Below are 23,859 nucleotides of genomic sequence, written 5' to 3'. Positions count from 1 at the left end.
AAAGAAGACCTTGAGAATGGAGGAGATGGAAGGACACCACCATAGAGTTCATTGGCACAAATCTCTATAGTCTCTTGAACTGGCACGTTCGTGAATAAACTAGATATATCAAACGAACACATAGAGATTTCGGACTCATCGAGATCAACATTACGAATGGTATCAGCAAATGTGAACGAGTCACGAATGCAGTTACCACCATAGAACAAACTCACCGGCTCAAGATATCTCGCAATCCACTTCGCGACTTTGTGATACGCTGATCCAACCATCGATAGTATCGGACGTAAGGGTACATTCGATTTATGGGTCTTCGGAAGACCATACATACGTGGTCGAATAGAGCCAGTGGGTCTGATGTCGTCGTATTCAGCAGAAGAGATTTTTCCCGCCTTCTTGAGGGTCAATAGTAGACGCTGAATACGAGCTTCTATCTTGGAGGTGTTGTCATTGTCACACGCAGGGCCAAGGATTTCAAATTTAGACTTGTCGCCGAGAATTGAATCCATTTTAGAAATGTAGTCACACTTATTCAAAATGACTACACCAGATCCTTTATCAGGTTTGGTTATGTGAATTGACTTATTGGATTTCAGGGATCTGATGCTCCTGTAGCAATCGGACGTCATCGTGAAATCACTTCTGTCGATTGGAGTTCCACAAAAACCATGCGCTAAGCTACTTAGTTTGGCTTTAAGTGCCACAATTTTCTCACTGTGTTCCTTAGCTCTGCTTTCATCATCAAATTTCTGGTGGTGATGTGACAATTGTCCAAGTAATACCTCAAATTCAGCAAAGACTTCCTCACGCTTGATTTCTGTCGGTGGCACAGAAAAATTAAGACCAAGAGATAGTACCAACTCTTCTGTGTCACTCAGCTCATAGTCCGATAAGTTGGTAATAACCTTACTACCACCAACTGCCTTGGTACCGTATCGTGTCTTGAGAAGCAAGCTGATGTTACGCTCATTCTGCCGTACCTTCTCATCCTCTTTACGTGCATCAATTTTGGCCATATAACGACAAAACCGTATCAGGTCAAAATAAGATAAAAACTGCACTGCCTGCTGCTTAAGCTTGGCACAACGTTGAGTTACGGTACTCATCTCTTTTACGCTGTTCTCGATCTCATCATGTAAAAATGCACTCTCAATTCTGGAGTTGATGCGAGCACGCGATTTCTCTATCCTCGTCTTCAGAAACTTTGGTACAACTCTTTTCTTTATACAAGCCTTAAGAAAGGCTACATGATACCGTAGATTTCGAATTTTCCCCCGAGTTCTGACCAACTTATTAAGGATCTCCAATTGTTGGTCACTGTACCTTTTGCGAAAGTATTTGAACAAGTGATTTGTGGTACAGAACTTCAGAATAACGCGAAACAATAACTTCATATTGTTAATTTATTCGCTAAAAGCTTTTCGACTAACTCTCATCAGTAGCGAACGTTAGTGATAGGGTGAATCAAATTCGAAATGTAAGAACTATTTTGTCTGTATGACGTAATAATAACAAAAACAAACTACTAGTAGACGGGCTAGATGCGGTAGTAACGGTACAAAACAAACGTTAACGAGTACATATTCGGTTATAAATAACCGAAAACACAACACATAACATTAATGAAATATTCCAAGAGTGTAGAGGCGTTCCTTTTGGCGACAGAGAATCGGCTTTCGTAGCTTGATGATCGTAGATTCCAGGACCTTTAAATGAAAAAGAGAACGGCCACGAGCAAGTATAGAAAATTGACTGTCATTGTAATGATCAGCACATTCTGGATGGGATAAGAGATGCTGTCCAATAGCCGAATTACAAGCAGTAACTTGATCATAATCACGCAGTGTGTCAACAGACTGCGATGAAGGAGTTGGAGAAACATTATTTATTCTAATTTGCCGTGGGACATGCTGGCGAATTCTTTGCTGCAAGCGCTGAGACGTGCGACCTACATACCGACTGTCACATCGGCACGTGTATTCATATATTATGTTGCTTTGATTTGTCGCAGGTAGCACATCCTTTTGCGTTGCAGGCATCAGAGATTTCGTCATGAAGATTATCTGAGGTTTTACTTGTGAAAAACAATGACTCACTGACGATTTAATTTGTTTTTCAAACCTGTTGGACACTTTCCCAATCCAAGGAAGATGCAAATAAACAGGACATTTCTTAGGTCCAAACGGTTTAACTTTTCTGAAATCTTTGAGTTTACGATCTATGGTCATTTTAATGATATGATCAGGATAACCATTTGACTGAAAGATTGACCGAATGTTCTCCAATTCAGAATCAAGTTTGACTTTACTACAAATCATCAGAGCCCTGTGTACCAGAGTTCTTATCAAATTTACTTTACGTTTTACTGGACAGAAAGAATCCCACGAAATGTATTGCCCACTGAATGTAGGCTTACGGTAAACTGATGTAACAAAATTAGCACCCGTCTTTTCCACTACAACATCAAGGAATGCTAATGAATTATTAACCTCTTTTTCCATGGTGAATTTCAGTGATGGGTGAAGACCATTCAATTTGCTCAGAAACAAATCACACTGGGATTCATTTTCAAATATGGCGAAGGTGTCATCAACATATCTTTGATACATTAATGGTCGATCAATATCTTCGAATAACCGTTTTTCGTAATACCCCACAAAAATGTTAGCCAGAATGGGACCAAGCGGCGATCCCATTGCAACACCATCGATCTGTGTATATATGGTGTTATTGAAACTAAATTCGACATCACAAGTGATCAATCGCATTAATTTAACAAAAGAAGACCTTGAGAATGGAGGAGATGGAAGGACACCACCATAGAGTTCATTGGCACAAATCTCTATAGTCTCTTGAACTGGCACGTTCGTGAATAAACTAGATATATCAAACGAACACATAGAGATTTCGGACTCATCGAGATCAACATTACGAATGGTATCAGCAAATGTGAACGAGTCACGAATGCAGTTACCACCATAGAACAAACTCACCGGCTCAAGATATCTCGCAATCCACTTCGCGACTTTGTGATACGCTGATCCAACCATCGATAGTATCGGACGTAAGGGTACATTCGATTTATGGGTCTTCGGAAGACCATACATACGTGGTCGAATAGAGCCAGTGGGTCTGATGTCGTCGTATTCAGCAGAAGAGATTTTTCCCGCCTTCTTGAGGGTCAATAGTAGACGCTGAATACGAGCTTCTATCTTGGAGGTGTTGTCATTGTCACACGCAGGGCCAAGGATTTCAAATTTAGACTTGTCGCCGAGAATTGAATCCATTTTAGAAATGTAGTCACACTTATTCAAAATGACTACACCAGATCCTTTATCAGGTTTGGTTATGTGAATTGACTTATTGGATTTCAGGGATCTGATGCTCCTGTAGCAATCGGACGTCATCGTGAAATCACTTCTGTCGATTGGAGTTCCACAAAAACCATGCGCTAAGCTACTTAGTTTGGCTTTAAGTGCCACAATTTTCTCACTGTGTTCCTTAGCTCTGCTTTCATCATCAAATTTCTGGTGGTGATGTGACAATTGTCCAAGTAATACCTCAAATTCAGCAAAGACTTCCTCACGCTTGATTTCTGTCGGTGGCACAGAAAAATTAAGACCAAGAGATAGTACCAACTCTTCTGTGTCACTCAGCTCATAGTCCGATAAGTTGGTAATAACCTTACTACCACCAACTGCCTTGGTACCGTATCGTGTCTTGAGAAGCAAGCTGATGTTACGCTCATTCTGCCGTACCTTCTCATCCTCTTTACGTGCATCAATTTTGGCCATATAACGACAAAACCGTAACTCAACGTTGTGCCAAGCTTAAGCAGCAGGCAGTGCAGTTTTTATCTTATTTTGACCTGATACGGTTTTGTCGTTATATGGCCAAAATTGATGCACGTAAAGAGGATGAGAAGGTACGGCAGAATGAGCGTAACATCAGCTTGCTTCTCAAGACACGATACGGTACCAAGGCAGTTGGTGGTAGTAAGGTTATTACCAACTTATCGGACTATGAGCTGAGTGACACAGAAGAGTTGGTACTATCTCTTGGTCTTAATTTTTCTGTGCCACCGACAGAAATCAAGCGTGAGGAAGTCTTTGCTGAATTTGAGGTATTACTTGGACAATTGTCACATCACCACCAGAAATTTGATGATGAAAGCAGAGCTAAGGAACACAGTGAGAAAATTGTGGCACTTAAAGCCAAACTAAGTAGCTTAGCGCATGGTTTTTGTGGAACTCCAATCGACAGAAGTGATTTCACGATGACGTCCGATTGCTACAGGAGCATCAGATCCCTGAAATCCAATAAGTCAATTCACATAACCAAACCTGATAAAGGATCTGGTGTAGTCATTTTGAATAAGTGTGACTACATTTCTAAAATGGATTCAATTCTCGGCGACAAGTCTAAATTTGAAATCCTTGGCCCTGCGTGTGACAATGACAACACCTCCAAGATAGAAGCTCGTATTCAGCGTCTACTATTGACCCTCAAGAAGGCGGGAAAAAATCTCTTCTGCTGAATACGACGACATCAGACCCACTGGCTCTATTCGACCACGTATGTATGGTCTTCCGAAGACCCATAAATCGAATGTACCCTTACGTCCGATACTATCGATGGTTGGATCAGCGTATCACAAAGTCGCGAAGTGGATTGCGAGATATCTTGAGCCGGTGAGTTTGTTCTATGGTGGTAACTGCATTCGTGACTCGTTCACATTTGCTGATACCATTCGTAATGTTGATCTCGATGAGTCCGAAATCTCTATGTGTTCGTTTGATATATCTAGTTTATTCACGAACGTGCCAGTTCAAGAGACTATAGAGATTTGTGCCAATGAACTCTATGGTGGTGTCCTTCCATCTCCTCCATTCTCAAGGTCTTCTTTTGTTAAATTAATGCGATTGATCACTTGTGATGTCGAATTTAGTTTCAATAACACCATATATACACAGATCGATGGTGTTGCAATGGGATCGCCGCTTGGTCCCATTCTGGCTAACATTTTTGTGGGGTATTACGAAAAACGGTTATTCGAAGATATTGATCGACCATTAATGTATCAAAGATATGTTGATGACACCTTCGCCATATTTGAAAATGAATCCCAGTGTGATTTGTTTCTGAGCAAATTGAATGGTCTTCACCCATCACTGAAATTCACCATGGAAAAAGAGGTTAATAATTCATTAGCATTCCTTGATGTTGTAGTGGAAAAGACGGGTGCTAATTTTGTTACATCAGTTTACCGTAAGCCTACATTCAGTGGGCAATACATTTCGTGGGATTCTTTCTGTCCAGTAAAACGTAAAGTAAATTTGATAAGAACTCTGGTACACAGGGCTCTGATGATTTGTAGTAAAGTCAAACTTGATTCTGAATTGGAGAACATTCGGTCAATCTTTCAGTCAAATGGTTATCCTGATCATATCATTAAAATGACCATAGATCGTAAACTCAAAGATTTCAGAAAAGTTAAACCGTTTGGACCTAAGAAATGTCCTGTTTATTTGCATCTTCCTTGGATTGGGAAAGTGTCCAACAGGTTTGAAAAACAAATTAAATCGTCAGTGAGTCATTGTTTTTCACAAGTAAAACCTCAGATAATCTTCATGACGAAATCTCTGATGCCTGCAACGCAAAAGGATGTGCTACCTGCGACAAATCAAAGCAACATAATATATGAATACACGTGCCGATGTGACAGTCGGTATGTAGGTCGCACGTCTCAGCGCTTGCAGCAAAGAATTCGCCAGCATGTCCCACGGCAAATTAGAATAAATAATGTTTCTCCAACTCCTTCATCGCAGTCTGTTGACACACTGCGTGATTATGATCAAGTTACTGCTTGTAATTCGGCTATTGGACAGCATCTCTTATCCCATCCAGAATGTGCTGATCATTACAATGACAGTCAATTTTCTATACTTGCTCGTGGCCGTTCTCTTTTTCATTTAAAGGTCCTGGAATCTACGATCATCAAGCTACGAAAGCCGATTCTCTGTCGCCAAAAGGAACGCCTCTACACTCTTGGAATATTTCATTAATGTTATGTGTTGTGTTTTCGGTTATTTATAACCGAATATGTACTCGTTAACGTTTGTTTTGTACCGTTACTACCGCATCTAGCCCGTCTACTAGTAGTTTGTTTTTGTTATTATTACGTCATACAGACAAAATAGTTCTTACATTTCGAATTTGATTCACCCTATCACTAACGTTCGCTACTGATGAGAGTTAGTCGAAAAGCTTTTAGCGAATAAATTAACAATATGAAGTTATTGTTTCGCGTTATTCTGAAGTTCTGTACCACAAATCACTTTTTCATTCAGTGTGCATGCCTCTTATTTACTTCGCCTAGGCTAAGGTAGGTGTCTGATCTTAAAGGCTACTCCAAGTTGTTTCGACACCTTCCTATCTTTTCATTGTATCGCAGTCTTGCGATGTTTTGAAACGATGAAAATAAACCTGATTGATTGATTGACCTATTTCAAGTGTATATGGAAAATGGAAGCGATGGCAACTAACTATAGTAATGTCGTTCGAAAAGCCCAAATTTATTGCATTTCTACCAATGTTGAATATCTCGTGTCATATTACAACTGATTTTTAACGAATATTGTGGACAAGGACTTATTTACTTCGTTGCGACTGGTAAGCGAGTGGCGCATTTCGTTAAGCGCCAGCGTGGCGACACTAATGGAAGCGGTTCGAATCATCATCGCTAACCTCGCTGCGATTGCAGTGTATGTAAAAGCCTAGACTCTAGAGCAGAGGTCTCAAACACGCGGCCCGCGAGAGGATTTTGTGCGGCCCGCGATGGCATTTTGGAATTTCAAGTATTCAACAATACATTCCAGTGCCATATATCTTTTTTAGATACAAGATCTTAAAGTTCACCCTAAAACTACTATAAAGATCACTGAAATCTCGAAAAATCTCACTATCACATCACTTTTAAAAGCTGCTAAGCAGTGAAAGATCTGCTAACGTCACATTTCTAATTCATGATGATAAAACATGACCCTTGATGATTCGTGACTGAAAATGTTGATTTAGTTAGGTGCGACCTTCTCGTAAAATTACTCAATTTAGGATTGACTGAGTGAGTTAATAAAAATGACTTGAGTTGAGTCAGGTCAAACGGTAAAATCAGAGAAGGATTTGCGACTCGGAACGGTGACTTGGTATTTCTACGGACGAAACAATCTATGAAACTGTCATGGGGAATAGTAATATATCAAAACATCGTTGCTTGCGTTGCGTAGGATATGTAGCTATCTAATCAGGTCTGTACGGCTACCATTGGCATTCTGTGACCCCCGTGACGTATAGTTGGTTACATTTTGGGTGTTGTTTGTTCTATTTATCCATTTTATTATCGGTGTCGACAAATGCATTAGTACGCTCTACAGCTGTTACACCAATGAATTCTTGACCGATTGGACATTTCTATTCCAGGGGTTCTTAACCAGGGTACGTAGACCCCATCGGGGAACGAAGCACCTCACCACGAGATGCATTGTGGAATTCGCCTATATGCTGTGGAATAGGCCTATTTTATTGGCCAATTTATTCAACTGGAAAATAGTATTGCCGCTATGCGCGATGTTATGTGAATGGGCTTTCTGATTTTCATATAGGTACCATCTGAAATCGTGTTGAAAATGGTCAGGGGCAACGAGATATCTCATTGGAATAATAGAGGGTGAATGATGCATCATCTCCTATGATGTCTATAACTCATTAATTAAAAGAAAATTGTGCCCCCACAAAAACAATTTTATTCAAATATTTGATAATATGAATTTTTCCGTGTCAAACGTGAATACTACAAGAGTAAATTATATATTTGAGATGATTGTGGAATGCCTGTCTATAAGGTCCCGTCAAAAAAGGCCTACTTGGAAATATTACATTGGATATCCTCATTATTGATGCTGCGGCCCGCGGCGTCATCATAACTGGGAAATTGGCCCGCGAGCTCATTTGAGTTTGAGACCTCTGCTCTAGAGTGAAGGTGGGCCGAGCCAAAAAAGTCGGCAGCGAAGACTGAAGATATGGACGCGATGGCGGGACAGCACGAGAACGAAAGTCGTTCGTAGTATGACAAAAAGACCGCAGAGACACTGATCTTACTGAAATTACCGTGCTGCGCGCAAATGACCTTATAGGCGATAAGTACCAATGTTGTGAATGAAACAAACAAATCTTCGATGCGACTGAGCTCCGTGATATTTAGCTCGTCGTTTTCCCTCGTTGCGGGATCTTAGGGTGACACCGTTATAATAGAAAGATTCTGCTGAATGTAGCAATTGTAACAGTAAATTGATCAACAATGCTTTTGGTTGTACTTAATCGATAGCAGTGATGATGAACATTATTTGGCTCTCACCTTGTCAATTGATAACGTGGCGGCGTCTGAAACGGTCGACGAGATGTTCTGGGCGGTGCTACCGTAGTCGAAGGTCGCTGAGTACGCAGTGGGGTTCGCGGTGGAAGTCGTGGGCTTGGGGTTATATTTTCTCGATCGCTGATAACCAGCCCAGGAAGGTTGTTCGGGGTCGCCTGAATCATGTTATTAGGTTGCGCAATAGTTGTTGTTGTCGTAGCAGTTGTTGTTGTTGTAGTAGTTGTGGTCGCTGCAATAATCAAAGTGGTGAGATATTTCCTTTCAAGGAATGACCAATCTATTGATATGGGGAAAGTTTCAAATTTTAACTGACTTGTCGTAGTTGTGCCTTTTCCTTCACACTTTCGTCCCCGAAGTAGGTTGTATAACACGCTGGTGTCGGTATATCCGGGCCCACAGTTACAAAAGAATGTACCGTCAACATTGCGGCACTCTGCATTTTGGTCGCAATCCATAAAGTCGTCCGATTTACACTCGTTGAAGTCTGCGTGATGTCCAAGAATTGAAATGTATAATGTTAGCCGCGGATAATGACGAATATGGTACAGAACATCGTTACCTGTAACTGCCATTAGTTGGAGATCTCTTGGGTTTGGGATCTTTTTCGAGGCGTCATCGAAAGCCGACTTTAGTATGCGAGCGCCACCATCACTCTTGTCGGTTAAAAAGACAAGGAACGTAGCCTCGGTCCCTGTATTGAAATGTAGATGTCAAGCGTCATTTCGAATCAGATCCAGAAGCGAATACCTTGATCGACGTGTGGCCGGAAGGTAACGTGGCCAGCATCCCCAAAATCGATCTGGCGATATTGGTCGGAAGAACGGAGGCTTGAGTAGACACGCCGGACCTAATATTACACAATAACAACATTAAGATCATTGATATCGATACTTCATATTTTACTGCGAAATCAAATGACTCGGAAGCATTGGCGTAGTCAGGATAAAATCTTGGTGGAGGTTAGGGAATCTCGGTGCCAGTAGGGTTGCTTTTGGCCCATCTCTGACGGTTACTCCGATGCACGGAAGTCGAATGGGGTTCTAGTCAGACATGGGGTGATTACTTTATGAATGTAATCGATTGCGATTACGATTACTTCGGAATCACGCGATTACGATTACGATTACGATTACAGCAAAATCAGGAAGTAGTCGATTACGATTACGATTACATTGGAAAAGTAATCATGATTACTCACGATTACATTTGTTTTGTTTCTTAGGACTATAATCTTAAATGATATATTGGAAGACAATACAAGGATTGCGATGAAAAGGCTTAATGAGATATCAACTCTCGTCATACATCATGCGTCATTTGCTTATTACGTCATAATATAGGCCTACCAATTGCCCAACTTTATAGTGGATGATTTATCGCATCCAACGATTTGCATTATTGCAATGGTCTTTACCTGCCGCACCCTAAATTCCTTAATAGGGTGGGGAGCGTGCTCGAAGGGGACTCAGAAGTATTTCGTAAACCAACATAAATTATAGAGTATTTTTGAGAATTTAAATAATTCTTGAAAATGTTCTTCGAGCTTTGCGATTCAAATGTCTCTAGTACAGGGGTCACCAACGCGGACCAAATTAGTCGCCCGCGGTCGCTGTAACAGTGGTGGCTTTTGGGTGGGCGAGGTGGGCGGTCGCCCGGGGCTCCCCTGGTCGAAGGGCCCCCTACTTGGATTATGCGCTTTTTTCAAGGATAATAACGAATAAACATGAAAATCCGTGTGCCAAGCAAGAACAGGATTCCGTGCAGATGTGTCAATCATCATCAAATCTCTGCATTTGTTAGAAAACTACCATATCCCGATAATCATCACGTCTCTGCATGCGGTAGAATTACTTAGTTTTAATGTAGTCTATCCTTGCACGCATGAAAAAATAGACATGGCCGAATCCAGCACCTGGCCAAACCTTGCCGTGGTGAATGATAGATAATAATAACAGATGCGAAAGGGGATCTGGGGGGCGAAGCCCCCCATAAGTTACGGATAGATACTTATAGGGCCCCCCGGTAAGTCTCGCCCAGCCCCCCCCCCCGTTTGTAGGGCCACCACTGCGATGTAGCTAATATCCAAATGAGAGATTTGAAAGTTGAAGCTGGTTTCATATGAGCAGCAGTTGAACATGGGTCGGCCGGCCCCAAGGAACATACGAACGCAGTCGCTCGGGGCATTGCTTTTCTTCGCCCACGCGGCGGCTCAACTAGAATCTATAGTTTATATTTCCGAGTCTCGACGCAGAGATTGGCGCTTCGGCGCGTACTGCAGCAACGCAACTGAGCCCGGAGGAGCTGGTGTGAGTCCCGGCGAGTGAGCGTTTTTGTTCTTGTTAAGGGGCGGAAACCCGGCCCAGTGCTCTGATTGTCTTACTCTAAGTGAAGAAATCCAACTGAACAAGGATAAATGGCGGGAGTAAGTGGTAACCCGTCGGTCGTCGCAATAATCAGTACACACTACTCAAGAAGTAGCTTTTTGTTTCCAAACGGTTGGTGACCCCTGCTCCAGTAGATAGCTGGGTTTGAAATTCATAATTTCATACCTCTTCCACTCAAGAACAAACATGCATAGGCTATTTTATGGGACGGGCATTTCGGAGCCGGTCATTACCGCGCCACGATCCCACAACACACCAAATGACATGCAGTTTCGGCCAACACGCAACTCCACGGGATGCGATACCAAAGACATACCTAGGCCGAAACTTCAGTTTTGAAAATTGACCAACGGTTGGAAAGGGGGACGAATTGCAGTTTTGGCTGAATTGCTGATTCTAGCTACAACCAACGCTAACATCTCAGGCTATATAAGCGGTAAGCTAAGTAACGAACTGTGAAATAACGATTGACGCCTGTTTCAAGTAGTTATCTGAGAATAAGATATAGTGAACATAAAAATTCTGCCTTCAACTTTATACATATACTGCGAGCTGCTGTTACGAGAAACGGCCAAGCACGGCTCGTTTATGATATATATCAGCAGCTGTTTATTTGTAATGCTTCGTTGTGGAAACTGCGCAATGTTTTATTCGACGAGTACAAAATTCCTAATCTTCGTCAGGTGCACGTGCGTACGTAGGCCAAGCAGCAACGGTAAACTGCGTTTAACTAAGCACAACCAAACATCAATAGATAAGTTACTATTTGAAACTATTGGCAGAGTGGTGATCAATATCCTGCTGCGAGGTAGGGATTTCTGTAGTGTATTGATAACCTGATATACACCACGGGAGGTGATCTTACAATCACACTACAATGTCAATCGCATGTCTGTTTACTATGTGTGGATAGTTCTTACGCAATGACGAGCGGAGCTAACACTTCTGACGTAATAATGAGTCAGTGGCGTTTGAAAACAGACGTTTGTGCTATCGCTAACGTGGTATATTATCTCATTCTTGTTCACGAATATTCAGTTTCTGTCATAGTCCTTGTACCAACAAAAAGTAATCGTTCTTTCACAAAAAATCGATTAGATATAGGAAGTAGTCGATTACGATTACGATTACTTCGGATTTTTTTCGAATGTAATCGATTGCGATTACGATTACTTCAAAATGCTGTAATCGTCGTAATCGATTACGATTACTAATCGCGATTACCCCATGTCTGGTTCTAGTTGAGTAACAAATAACATCTCATTACAGATATATCATACCATATTATAGTTAAGAGGGAAACGTGATAATTTCAATAAATATAAATATTGGCATTGGTCATATTGGTAGCCGGCCCAGTTAAACGATACCATGTGCTACAAATACAACGTAAAAATACGAGAGCTCTAAAAATCATTTTTGCCACCTGCATCGATATAACGACAAAAATAAACCAATTGGCGCATTACAATTTCGAATACCAGCCATGAAATATTTTACTGTGTAACAAATCAAAGATTATTTATCAAATTGTGATGCTATACACATACACACGTGCTGATGTATCAAACCGGTAGGGATGCTAAATAAACATCAATTTGATTTACGTATACGGTTGGTCCTTTATATAAAATGTTACTGATACAATGTACTGCTGGAGTCACAAGAAACGAACAAACATTACTCGTGAATGTATTTCTAGAGACCCAAATGTATGTCCGTCCACGTCACTTTTGGACCAAATTTTCTTCATGGTAATACTGTATACTTACAAAGTCGACGACGTAGTCCTGCATTTCCCTATATTTCGTGCTACGAACGTTGGATAGATCGTCCGCCAACACTTGCGGCAGACGAATGTAGAATCGAAACGTTTTCGGATCTGAGAAACGAATAATTCTGAACCTATCAATTTGAAACTTCCCTCTGAAAGTCATATATTCTCACTTGTCCGGACTTCGATGGGATAGGTAAATTCCGTGTGTCTCTCAGAGTTTGTTCGCCACTTCTCGGCCACACGAAGTCGGTACATCAGATGAGGAGTGAGGTCGGTAATCGTTAGACTTGGAAATGACGCCGACACTATTACTTCTTTCCACGTCTTTAAACCTTATAAAGGAAGTTCATATGGTTAAAGTAGACCAGGATATATATCCCATAGATATACCACAGATATCTCATAGAAATCCCTGAAGTAGACTTACAAAATTTGTATATGAGGTTAGGTTAGATACGGCATTGTACGATAATCTCACCATTTCGAACGACACTATTTCTTATACTAAACTAGTATTTGGATTTTATACGGGATTTAGGGAATTGAATTGTTTTCAGCGTTTTTCATGAATTTCGACCGTTATAAACCAATTCCGAATAGAAGATTTTGCCGCGTCGCACGTCCGAAAATTTTTAGAAGTACCAGGAATGTTTCTGGTATATATTCAATTTATCTTCCAATATAGCCCGGTCAAGGTTTCTCCATGAATTGTTCTTCTGGAAAATTGCGCATTTTTTCTCCAAAGCCATTACTGTTATGTACGATTGCTGATAGGGCAATGGGCATTCGTGAAGGGCAGTATATGCCTGTTATCCGTGATAGACTGAATAACTTCTCACCTTTTATTGAGTATTGTATGATGTATATCAAATCATTCAGATTCGCCGCATTCTTATTGTACCGCTTCCACGTAGTTCTGATCTTAGTTCTGGCAATGGCGATCGCTTCCAACTTTACTGCAGCAGTTGGTAAAGGCGTGGTCGTGGTCGTGGTGGTCACTGCGGGCGTGGTAGTTTGAGGGGTGGTGGGAGCGGTTTTCTGAGTTTGAGTCCTTTGCTGTCGACTCTGCGCGAATCCGGTCGGGCGAGTAGTGACAGGCTTTCGCGTTGTCCTCGCAACTGTCGAAACACGTAAGATTCACAGAACTTTGTGATCACGCTGTGTGGATTAGATAGAATTCTTACATGGGGAAATGCATACTCTGCCCGCCAGTAATCCAGTGTCAATGCCTTTGTCTACGTAGCCCTCTCTACACGTGCATGTATATCCTGGCGCGGTATTGGTGCAGTTTCCATCGAGAGAGCAGTCGGACCATGTTGAATTACATTCGTCGAAATCTATGACATTCATATAATTAAGTATCCATATTTGAATTGTGCAAATACATGAATTGTTTGTAGCTTCGCAATCCTAATTTATTATCGGGCTTCCACAATATAATCCGTAATCATCCACCATAATTAATAAAAATATCTATATCTGTTCCATTTCTGTTCTATATTTCTCCACAGTTGCGACCTATCAAACATGAAAGTTAGAAAGTCTGTATAAGTGGATGTACAACCTCGGAGAAAAAGTATCTAATTATGTATTGTTGCAGTCTGCAAAAATGTGGTTTCCATATTCCGCTATGGCGTACTCTCTCATCCAGACTGTGTTGAATGAGGAGGCAGAAAATTAATTGGTTCTTTGTAATAAGTCAATAACAGCGGCGTCCGGTCTCAGAATTTTAAGGATTTATCAACAATGCTACAATTTGTGGCCAGATTTCAAGCAGATGGTTCTTGTGTTGCTTACGGCTCTTTGAAACGACGTATATGACAACGAATTTTCTGGCGCCACGCTGACTTCAAGCGTTGCACGTTTTGACACCGTGAGAACGTCCATTTTATATATACCTCTCAAAACCAGCATTTAAAATCGGCATAATCTAATTTGTCCGAACGACAGGTATGAGTCATAATGTGCGGGTAGCTTCAGTTGATGAAATGTTGTAATATGTATTTATGTAGACTTTACGTTTGATTTTGGATGAAATGTAACGCATTAACAATCTTCCCCTTATAAATACGGTCGAGCGTATTTATAAACAGACATTTGTAGACGTGAAGCAACAAGCAACCCTGACTCAAAGTCATAAATCTAAAAATGAAGCACTCGCTACAGACTTACGTATAATATTGCTGTTATATAATGATATAAAATAGATTTACTACGCGTCAGAACGTTAATTAATTGGCCAATTATATTTCAGCCGATCAGCCGATACGTGACGTGACCTACAGAATTGCGTATTGATACATCTTCAATTCGATTCATCTCCGTGAGTGTAGCGATTGATAGATCAAGACGAATGAATGAAGATGTGTGCATGACGTTTTACATTCACCTGACTTTATTAATCTCTCACTTATACGTATGGCATGATTTCTAAGGGGCCGGAAACACTCAGTGACGATGAGGGGCGATGAAGAAAGATTGCGTATAACAGCGTAGCAATGTATATAAAGACTATGTTACAGCGTTCATTATAATTATTGTAATTCATTTATGCACGTACATGTGGATCGCGCAGTCGCTCAACAGAGATTCATTACACTGGACGATTTTTTTCCGAACTAGGACACTGCGTGTGTTTAAACTTGCGAATTTAGTCCTACCGAATATCAGAGTGAACGCCTTTTGTGTATTTCTGGTAAAAATGATAAACTAAATATCCCTGTATTTGAGAGTTACAAATGTAATTAGTAGTTCCTTTATCATATCATTAAAAAGAAGTCAGTGTTGGGATTCACAACCATACATATACGTTAGATAATATGAGTACGGGTTGCTTTGTTTGGAATTCAAGTAAAATCCGCATTTTCAGTTCGTTCACGAATTGTAAAAAAGCAAAAAAACAAAACTTAATTCAACTTTACTTTATCGCCAATAGCAGACGTGGTATCGAACTGTGTACGTACAATTGGCTCGAACCGGATTATAGGTTTATGCCGGTCCGAGGTTTGCTATTGCAGGGTGATTTGACCCCGAAAATAGTACACACGATTTCGAATCGTAAATTAGACTACTTGGTTATTCTGCGGGAAGCGATCCCGAAATATTATCTATATAATCATGTTCGTACCCGAAAAGTATAACCGGGCCTGTGCTCCTTCAAATATGGTAACGCCAGACCATGAACAGTATTGAAAGGGGATCGAACGTTAAGAACTTCTGAACTATAGCTTTTGGCTAAATTGAAAATACAAAAATGCATGATAAATATGTCTATACAGTGCATATATAGCACTCGTCTAGGTCAACTGTAATATAAATTCCCGTTCTATATCGATGATTAGACAAATTAAACCCGCAATACTTAATATCCTAAGGTCGATGACAATATATTTCGTGTAGTTAAAGCATATAGACTCATTATGAAGTATCAATATATTTAACACGCTCTCGGAACAGTACACCTACCTCGCAGCTCCACGCTCGTGAAGTCTAAACCGTAGGGGTTATCTGTGATATCGTTGTATTTGAACATGTCCGAAACTTGCTTCGGATCAACGTAGGAGGACGCATCGAAAAACATTTGCACGATCCTAAAATTGCAACAAAAGAGAATTATTCGCTTGAAAAAATTGTTGTTCGCGCTCCCGCTACACTTACGCAAATGTTCTTCCCTTGATTCCAGGGATCAGCTTAATTTCTCCGGAATTCTTGTACTGCGACATTCTTGGAGCCATGATTCTGTTGAGCTGTATAAAATGTCAGGGTTAGTGGTGAAAACCGCGGTTTCGTGGTGCATGTTCTTACAAACTTGCGAACCCCTTCGGACGTTTTGAGGTAGATTTCCGATCTGGGTAGCCTGAACATCTTTCTGTATAACAGCTCCGTAAAATTCATCTTGGCTTCATAAATATTAGCGGCTGCGACGTAAAATAAAAACACGAACAGTGAACACCCATAAGTGCACTAATACATGAAATACATATATTTGCGTGATTCAGAATGCTGAAATATAGAACTTACAAATTTTTGCCTCCACCCACGTAGAATATCTCCCAACTGCATTTTTGTTTTCCGCCGCTGCTCGGAATAGAAATACACTATTCATCCGCAAATGTGTGACGGCTTTGGTTACGATGTATCCCTCTTCTGTGAAATTCCCAGAATCCACCTCAACCATGGTTTCTGCGAATTTCAGGAATGGATTTATTTGTCGTTACAGTATCTCATATATTATAATACATGTAATCATGATATGCCAGAGTTTTACAGGCAACAAATGTGGTAGGCATTTGTATATAATTGAGTAGTATATTCATATTGAAAATAACCCGAATATTTTCGGCTGACACTCGTCAGGGGTAATTGTCAGCAACTCCAAGAGAATTGGAGAGAACATTGTATATCAACAATTGTGACACGTCGTGATCGTCCTTTGTACCTCCAGCAAGCTCTTCACGCATTTGTATATAAATTAATCGTAAATACATATACCAAATTATGGCAACAACTTTAATTAGTACCGATGAATCCTGAGGGGGTAATTATTAAAATACGAATGCATTATGTACGTTTGACAATTTCGTATTGAGGAAGTCAAGTGTTGAGTGCAATTACTTATCAAAGTCCTAAGATTAAGGAATTGTGGTAGGTTTTGTCGGAACCCAATTGTCGCGAAAGCAATGTGAAACTACAGATAAGCGGCATTAACAATGAAACGAGCGATTATGGAAAGGTAACCGATCTCGGTGTTATTGAATCACCTAGCAGGATTGCGAGCCTCTTCAAAGACTATGGATAAGTGATGTCTCAATTGTCGGTTCCGTCCACCCACAGGAAATTCCCATATGTTTCAAGTGCAGCATTGCCGAGGGAATATGCGATTATGCGTGTACAGGACAATGCGATGCAGAATATTGTCACCTCTAACTTGCACGCCGCCTTTTCTTTTGTATTGGATCTTGAACCAAAATTTGTATAATTCGTTTCGAAGCTGATGCGGTATTGTAAAACTGACACGCACGGTCTTCGGGTCTAGTACTGCTAACAGGAACGAGCCCGGTGCGTCGAATACTGTACAATCAAAAATATTGGTAAGCTGAGAAATCAGCACTCTCCGTCAAATCCTGGCTGTACTCACTGATGCATTTCCGTCCCGGTAGTCTCCCGTAGTCTTCACTCACATCAACGTGTCCGTGTGGGCATTCGCACGTGAATGAACCCAGCGTGTTTTTGCATATATTGCCGCCACAATCCTGGTACTGCGTGCCACATTCGGCGAAGTCTAAAAATATCACCCGTGTTCCCAACAATAAGGCGTTAGGAATCCATACAGTATTCGTCGTATATTTCCGTATTCCTCCAAGCGGTACTCTTGGTGGTGAGGTAGATACTAATGGGAGATAACAGGAGGCATCGGAATTATAGGGTCGCGCTCGCTTCGAGCGGTAACACGCACATACGTACAGGCGAAATGGACAAATCATTCCGATCACAATTCGCATATAGGTTCGACAAAATTTGCCAATCACATCGTGCATGTCATTTACGGATTAGTATAGATTTCACAGTACGCTAAAACAAGCAATGAATCAAGTCCAAAATGTTGACTGAGATGGGTGAGATAATTCGGTTAAAAAGACCAAAGGTCAAAATTGACATGCTTAAGGTTAAGGCGTGCTTGGATTTGGATTTCCGAAGAATTTCACCATGTTTTCTTAGACGATGAGATCGCATTTGTGAATATCGCTTTTTCTGCTTACGGCGGAGCGCCATTCTAGTTCACACAGATCGCTTACGAGACCTGAAACTTTGATAGAATCCTTTGCGATAGCGCCAGTAGGAATCTGGACGCTTTCTTTGAATTCATCTGTTATAGTCGTCTCGATGAGTACAGACCCGTCTTGCCCTGTCACACAGATTTTTAACTTGCTTTTCAGTCCGCAAAAGCGACTTGAACGATTTCTACTCACAATCCTTGCCCAAAAACAGCGCAGCCGTCACCCGGACGACGTTCTGTCCTGCGACGTCAGAATTTAGGATTACATAATCGCGGAAGTCGATTGCGTTGTTGTAGCGCATCGCCTCCACGACCTGAATAATATGGTAAGATTTTGAGCGGACCTGAGCGTTGGTGCTTCTAATTAATATTAGACTATAATTATCAATTCGAGAAGTGTTATCGTGAGGAAGAATTTAGAAAAAACTATGGAGACGTCTGGGGCTGATGATCTTACCGCGTTTTTGATTTGCTCGTGCACGCTTTTCCTCATGTCTTGGTAATTTGTTATCGGGTCGGTGGAGGTGAAGTCGAAAACCAGGTTGAAAATGTTAGTTTCTGTAAACAAGACTTAATCCTCATTCTGCGGTCTGTCGATACCATCAGGCGTATGTGACTTAGAAACGTATACGATCATTGCTTACCACTGAAGTCGGTTTAAACCTTGAGATACATATGGTACTGATTTGATAACGTTTCACGGGTGCTTTTCCATTCTGTACCTATTTAGCTAAACAGCATACATATACGACCTTGATCAACGAGATCGACAAGTATCGCGCGGTGACAAATATCATTTAAAAGATCAACTCTACTATGAACAGCCGCCGGCGACAGTATGTGCTTCAATCATAAACTAGGATTATACCTCGTATATGAATTGAAATCAGCTTGCTGACAGTAATGCCATCATAATTCTTAGAATTTGAATTCCCCGCGCACATATGATTATAGGTAGAAACGATAATAAAAATAACTATTACCTGATCTCATGTCAATCCAGTCCGTCCATTCGCCATTAGCCGTGTTTGTAACTGCTCTGACTCGGATCTTATGCAATCCAAATGGTGGTAGATCCGTGAACTCATACTCGGTGAAGAACCCGCCTCTTTTACCAAATGCATATGTTGTATTTTAGACTGTTACTACGTTCGTTCTAATTGTAAACCTACGGGTTAGCTTGAGCCTCGCTCTCTTGCATGATGCCGTCCACCATCGTTTTTATTTGGATATCGTAGTGTATTATATCACCAACCGTGGAGGCGGGCGGTCCCCATGCCAAATATATGGACGACGGGTTCATTGCTTCGGCCATGAGATCGACTGGTGAACCTGAATGTTGGCGTTTATGAGCAACACAACAATCGCATGTCACAGATATCACTAGAGCGTAACTAATGCAGGAAATTTATTAGATTGATTCGTTGTAGCATCAGACCCAGTATGTGGATGTAGCATCCCAGCCCAGTAATGAGTATTTGTTCCAGTCCCGTGTGGATTAGCAGCAGCTAAGCATGCGATCACACGTGCAAATATGGAAATATATGGAATAAATCCTTATGAGAGTAAATTAAACCTGTAAGATATGTACAAACATATAATACGTAAAACACGTATTCACCTGTGTTTGGAATACAGTCAATGCCGGGTAGCTTGTTTATACTACGCCCATCGTCGATCATGTTTTCTTTGCACTTGCACGTGAAAACGCCGTGTTCCGACTTGCACGATGCGTCTTTGTGACACACTCTCGTTCTTGGAAATTGGCAGAAGTTAACCTCTGAAATATTGCATATGTGTTGTCACCTTGTCACTTTGTTTCATGAGGGTGAATACACGATTTTACCTCTCAACGTGAAGAGTTTTACTGGTGTTAAGGGGGGCGACGTGAAGGCATTACGTAGATACAGTCTGAGTGAATCCGCTTGTGCGAGACCGTTCTTTCCGAAGTAAATGTTTCCTAAAATCTACAGAAACCGGTGCTTTAATCTAATAGCAAATACATAGGCTACAATAATATACTGTACCATGTAAAATAAGTCCATATTGCCAATTCAATTATATTGGCAATGAAGAAGGAGAAAGATGTTCAACAGTTTTTACTCACATATTTTATGGACTTTTTATATTTATACATAAAGGGATAAGTAGGCTGCGATGTATTAAAGCGTAGCCCATGGTTCTATCTAGGACCGTAACAGCCCCCACCATTTGGAGGAGGACCAAGCTTCGAAGTGGGCCACAAGTTATTTCGTAAATAAATATATAGTCGAATATATTTGTGTGTATATGTCACGGATATTGTTAAAGTATGCTCAGAAGTATTGATGAAATGATACGTAGACGTTCGGGGTGGTAGGGGGTAGGACCCCCAAAAAAGATACCGCTTGGGGCCCAGGACCAGTGGCTTGGAGGGGGCTGACAAAGTGCTATTTTGGTCCTGGTTCTAACCATTAAAGTAAGCAAAACTCGACCCGTACATGTATCTTAGGCTATAGGAAGTCGGGATGTCTCTAGTTTGGTTAAACAAACCTCCATAAGCAATTTACAATTTACAAATTTCAAGTTTCTGTGACATGGGTACTGGATTGATTGAAAGTGTCTGAGCTATTTTCCATAGCGGTATACTCAGTACAACACCTAAGTGAATACTTGACACTCCAAGCAGTTTTGCCTGATAAAGTTCGTTACAGATTACCCCGTTGATAAATTCAGGACGATACAAAAAGTGGCGTAATAAGGTAATATTATACCTCAAATTCTTCTTTGCCGTTTACCGTTACATTTTGCATCGAAGTTTTTTGAAATCCCAAATATTTGTACGATGTACCGGAGAGAGTTTGCCGCAGCTGGTTAAAAATGAAAGCAACTTATAGTGCTCTTTTGCCTGAATCGAACCTGTACTCACCGAAGAGTCTAGGAAATTCAGAAATTTCGATTGATCCTCGAATCGCGGCGCGTTAGGATTCTGTCTGTGGAAACGCGGGGGAAACCGGAGCTTTGCCACGAATTCCCGCGATTCTGTTCGATACACCATTCAATCCGACTGCCATCCGATTTATACTCGTGAACGTAAGGTACTCACGCAAACGCACTTTCTTCCAGGGTGTGTAAGCACCGACCGTTTTGGCATTCTTCGCGACCATTCGAAAGTTATATACGCGATACGCTTCGAGTCCTTTTATGATGATATTTCTGGATCTCGCGCTTACCTCGACCTAAATGAATGGAAGATTCTACGTATATATATGCCACCATACAAGCGGGTCTTAACCTTTGGGTATGTTGGCGTAGGGTAGAATTTGACATTTCTTGAAGGACAATTCGACCGAATTCATTCGATTCTAATCGTAATTTGCACGATTTCGTGACATGTACATAATGAATTGGCAGTCGAGTTATCGATCTTGAGTCGAATCTTTTTTTCTGTTTGCAACTACTAAAAGGCTGCGTTGTATAAACGTGCGTCCCGCGGTTTAAATCTTTATAATAATATATGACAGATACTGTATATCAGGTCCGTTCGCAACAAAGGTTCCACATCCTGCATTCCAGTGTACTCAGTGTAAGAGCAAATATTATTTAAAAGTCTCTGTTGAAAGTATCTATGCATAGTTTGCATACTGATGACTCAAGACTTCGTGAAACCAAACCGCAATACCCTAATTCGTAAAGGAAAACATTTTAAATTACGATAAATTTCAAAAAGCGTCAGCTCGGAGCAGAATCGGTTTTACCTACATATGTAGTTTTAAAAAGACACTTGAATGACAATTACGACACCATAATTATTAATTGTTAGCAATACATAGTTATTTTTGAAATGGAGCTAATTCAAGTTTATAATGTTCTTATCGGATAGTAGGCTAATAATATGAAATAAGAGTTTCAACGAACTATATACCTTCTCCAAGCTTTTGGCTCCTAGCATTTGATATTGTATAATGTAGGCTTTAATATCTCCCTTGGTCTTGTACGGCTTTTTCCACGAGACTGCCATATCTTGTTTATTTTTTGGCACCACTCTGAAGTCTTCCGGTTTGTCCGGAGCTGAATATAGGACTGCACTGCACCGAATGTAGAGTATTGTGAAAGACAGTTGCATACCTCCTTCTTCCGTCGTAACGGAGCATGTAACATTCTGCTTTATTATCTCCGCGTCAGTGGCGAATTCTGATGGCAGCCCTCTTACTTCAAAAAAATATTCGTCCCCGTACGGCAACTTGGATAGCTTGTATTTATTTGCTTGTGGCCGTAATGCGCGATACTCGAACGATGAAATATACTCTGGTGAAATATGAATCAGTTATTATTTAAGAAACGTGGTGCGTAATATGATTAAAGGTATCTTAGCTTGCAACTTTTGACGTGATACACGATAACTGCAACGTACCCTACTATTATAGACAGAGGTGGTCAGTAGCGAAGTACTTCTACTTTTTCGAAGTACTCAAGTAGTTTTCCTCTACTTCCGGTACTTACTCAAGTAGATCTTTTTTCACTACTTCTACTTCTACTTCGTAATATTTGTGATCTACTTACTTACTTTTCGCTATTTCAGTTTGTCAAGTAGAAGTAGTTTAATCATCCAATAAGAAATATAGCCTAAGGAATTTGGGGGTCGTTTTCACTTGATACCAACATTAATTTTCATAAAAGTCATGAACCGAAAATTATCGTTGCACTTCGCGCACAGTAGATATGGAGTGACAAATATGTTTTAAAGAAAGTATCGCTGAATATAATTTAGATACCGGGTTGCGTGGTTACGCCCACACCGTATTGTCGCCTATACCAAATATTTCAACGCAGTAAGTATGGCCCCCCATAACGTTTAAACTATCATTTCGCAATCTAGCAATAAAATATTATACCTAGTAGTCCATGACATGGAAAGGTGGACTTTGACTTTTTTAACGTTAGACCTGTTTTAGCAGACTACCGTTGAAACTTCCTGGACAAAAGACATGAAATATATTTTCCGCTTTTTAGAAGTAGTATTTGTATTTTTCTTTCAACTACGAGTATTATACGTTCAGTTCTAATTATAGTTTCAGTTCTATTGTCTGGAAAACATACATGTTATGTTGAAGTATAAAAGCAAGTGTAGTAATGCCTTATATTTTCCGAAAGTAAAGCTATACACTATATGGAATTTTTACGATCTGCCGTATACTAATCGCGCAAACTGTTAAAGCCGTATCCGACACAACTTCTCCTTATTGCTCTTCGACTGAGCTAGGGGCCCTATAAGATGGGGGTGGGCGCGATGACACGATACTCTCTAAAAAACGGGGTGTTCGAGTAAATAAATAAATAGTATTGCGTTTCCAAATCAATGCTATCATTTACATCCCATGATGTGGACGACTGCTTATTCTGTCAAATATTGACACCTCCTGGCACGCATCAATGTGAATGAAGCTCTCTACACCTTCCGCATAGCTCCATTTGCAGCTTTTGACAGTCCAGAGTCCATGCGAACGAATTA

General features: G+C 40.7%; 1 protein-coding gene across 1 annotated transcript in view; it reads right to left on the bottom strand.

Moving 5' to 3' along the window:
* LOC145433116 (uncharacterized) overlaps positions 1-23,859 on the bottom strand; it is a 33,356-nt gene that overhangs the window by 8,190 nt on the left and 1,307 nt on the right. The window contains exons 5-30 of the mRNA XM_080310051.1: positions 22,476-22,655; positions 22,273-22,418; positions 21,454-21,586; positions 21,277-21,389; positions 21,122-21,217; positions 20,215-20,335; positions 19,990-20,148; positions 19,541-19,700; positions 19,352-19,476; positions 18,826-18,926; positions 18,562-18,682; positions 18,393-18,497; positions 17,730-17,873; positions 17,513-17,662; positions 16,613-16,774; positions 16,397-16,509; positions 16,250-16,338; positions 16,058-16,182; positions 13,777-13,929; positions 13,432-13,710; positions 12,763-12,924; positions 12,588-12,697; positions 9,179-9,278; positions 8,991-9,122; positions 8,745-8,915; positions 8,414-8,660 (exon numbers count right to left, since the gene is read on the bottom strand). Of these exons, the coding sequence (XP_080166177.1) occupies positions 8,414-8,660; positions 8,745-8,915; positions 8,991-9,122; positions 9,179-9,278; positions 12,588-12,697; positions 12,763-12,924; positions 13,432-13,710; positions 13,777-13,929; positions 16,058-16,182; positions 16,250-16,338; positions 16,397-16,509; positions 16,613-16,774; positions 17,513-17,662; positions 17,730-17,873; positions 18,393-18,497; positions 18,562-18,682; positions 18,826-18,926; positions 19,352-19,476; positions 19,541-19,700; positions 19,990-20,148; positions 20,215-20,335; positions 21,122-21,217; positions 21,277-21,389; positions 21,454-21,586; positions 22,273-22,418; positions 22,476-22,655 (3,697 nt within the window). The remainder of the gene's footprint in view (positions 1-8,413; positions 8,661-8,744; positions 8,916-8,990; positions 9,123-9,178; positions 9,279-12,587; positions 12,698-12,762; positions 12,925-13,431; positions 13,711-13,776; positions 13,930-16,057; positions 16,183-16,249; positions 16,339-16,396; positions 16,510-16,612; positions 16,775-17,512; positions 17,663-17,729; positions 17,874-18,392; positions 18,498-18,561; positions 18,683-18,825; positions 18,927-19,351; positions 19,477-19,540; positions 19,701-19,989; positions 20,149-20,214; positions 20,336-21,121; positions 21,218-21,276; positions 21,390-21,453; positions 21,587-22,272; positions 22,419-22,475; positions 22,656-23,859) is intronic.

This window comes from Botryllus schlosseri, chromosome 2 (genome assembly GCF_051294905.1).
Source record: "Botryllus schlosseri isolate E-star chromosome 2, Bs_hap1, whole genome shotgun sequence".
Classification (NCBI taxonomy): domain Eukaryota; kingdom Metazoa; phylum Chordata; class Ascidiacea; order Stolidobranchia; family Styelidae; genus Botryllus; species Botryllus schlosseri.
Note: the sequence above shows the minus strand (reverse complement) of the source record. Positions and strands in the feature narration are given on the sequence as shown.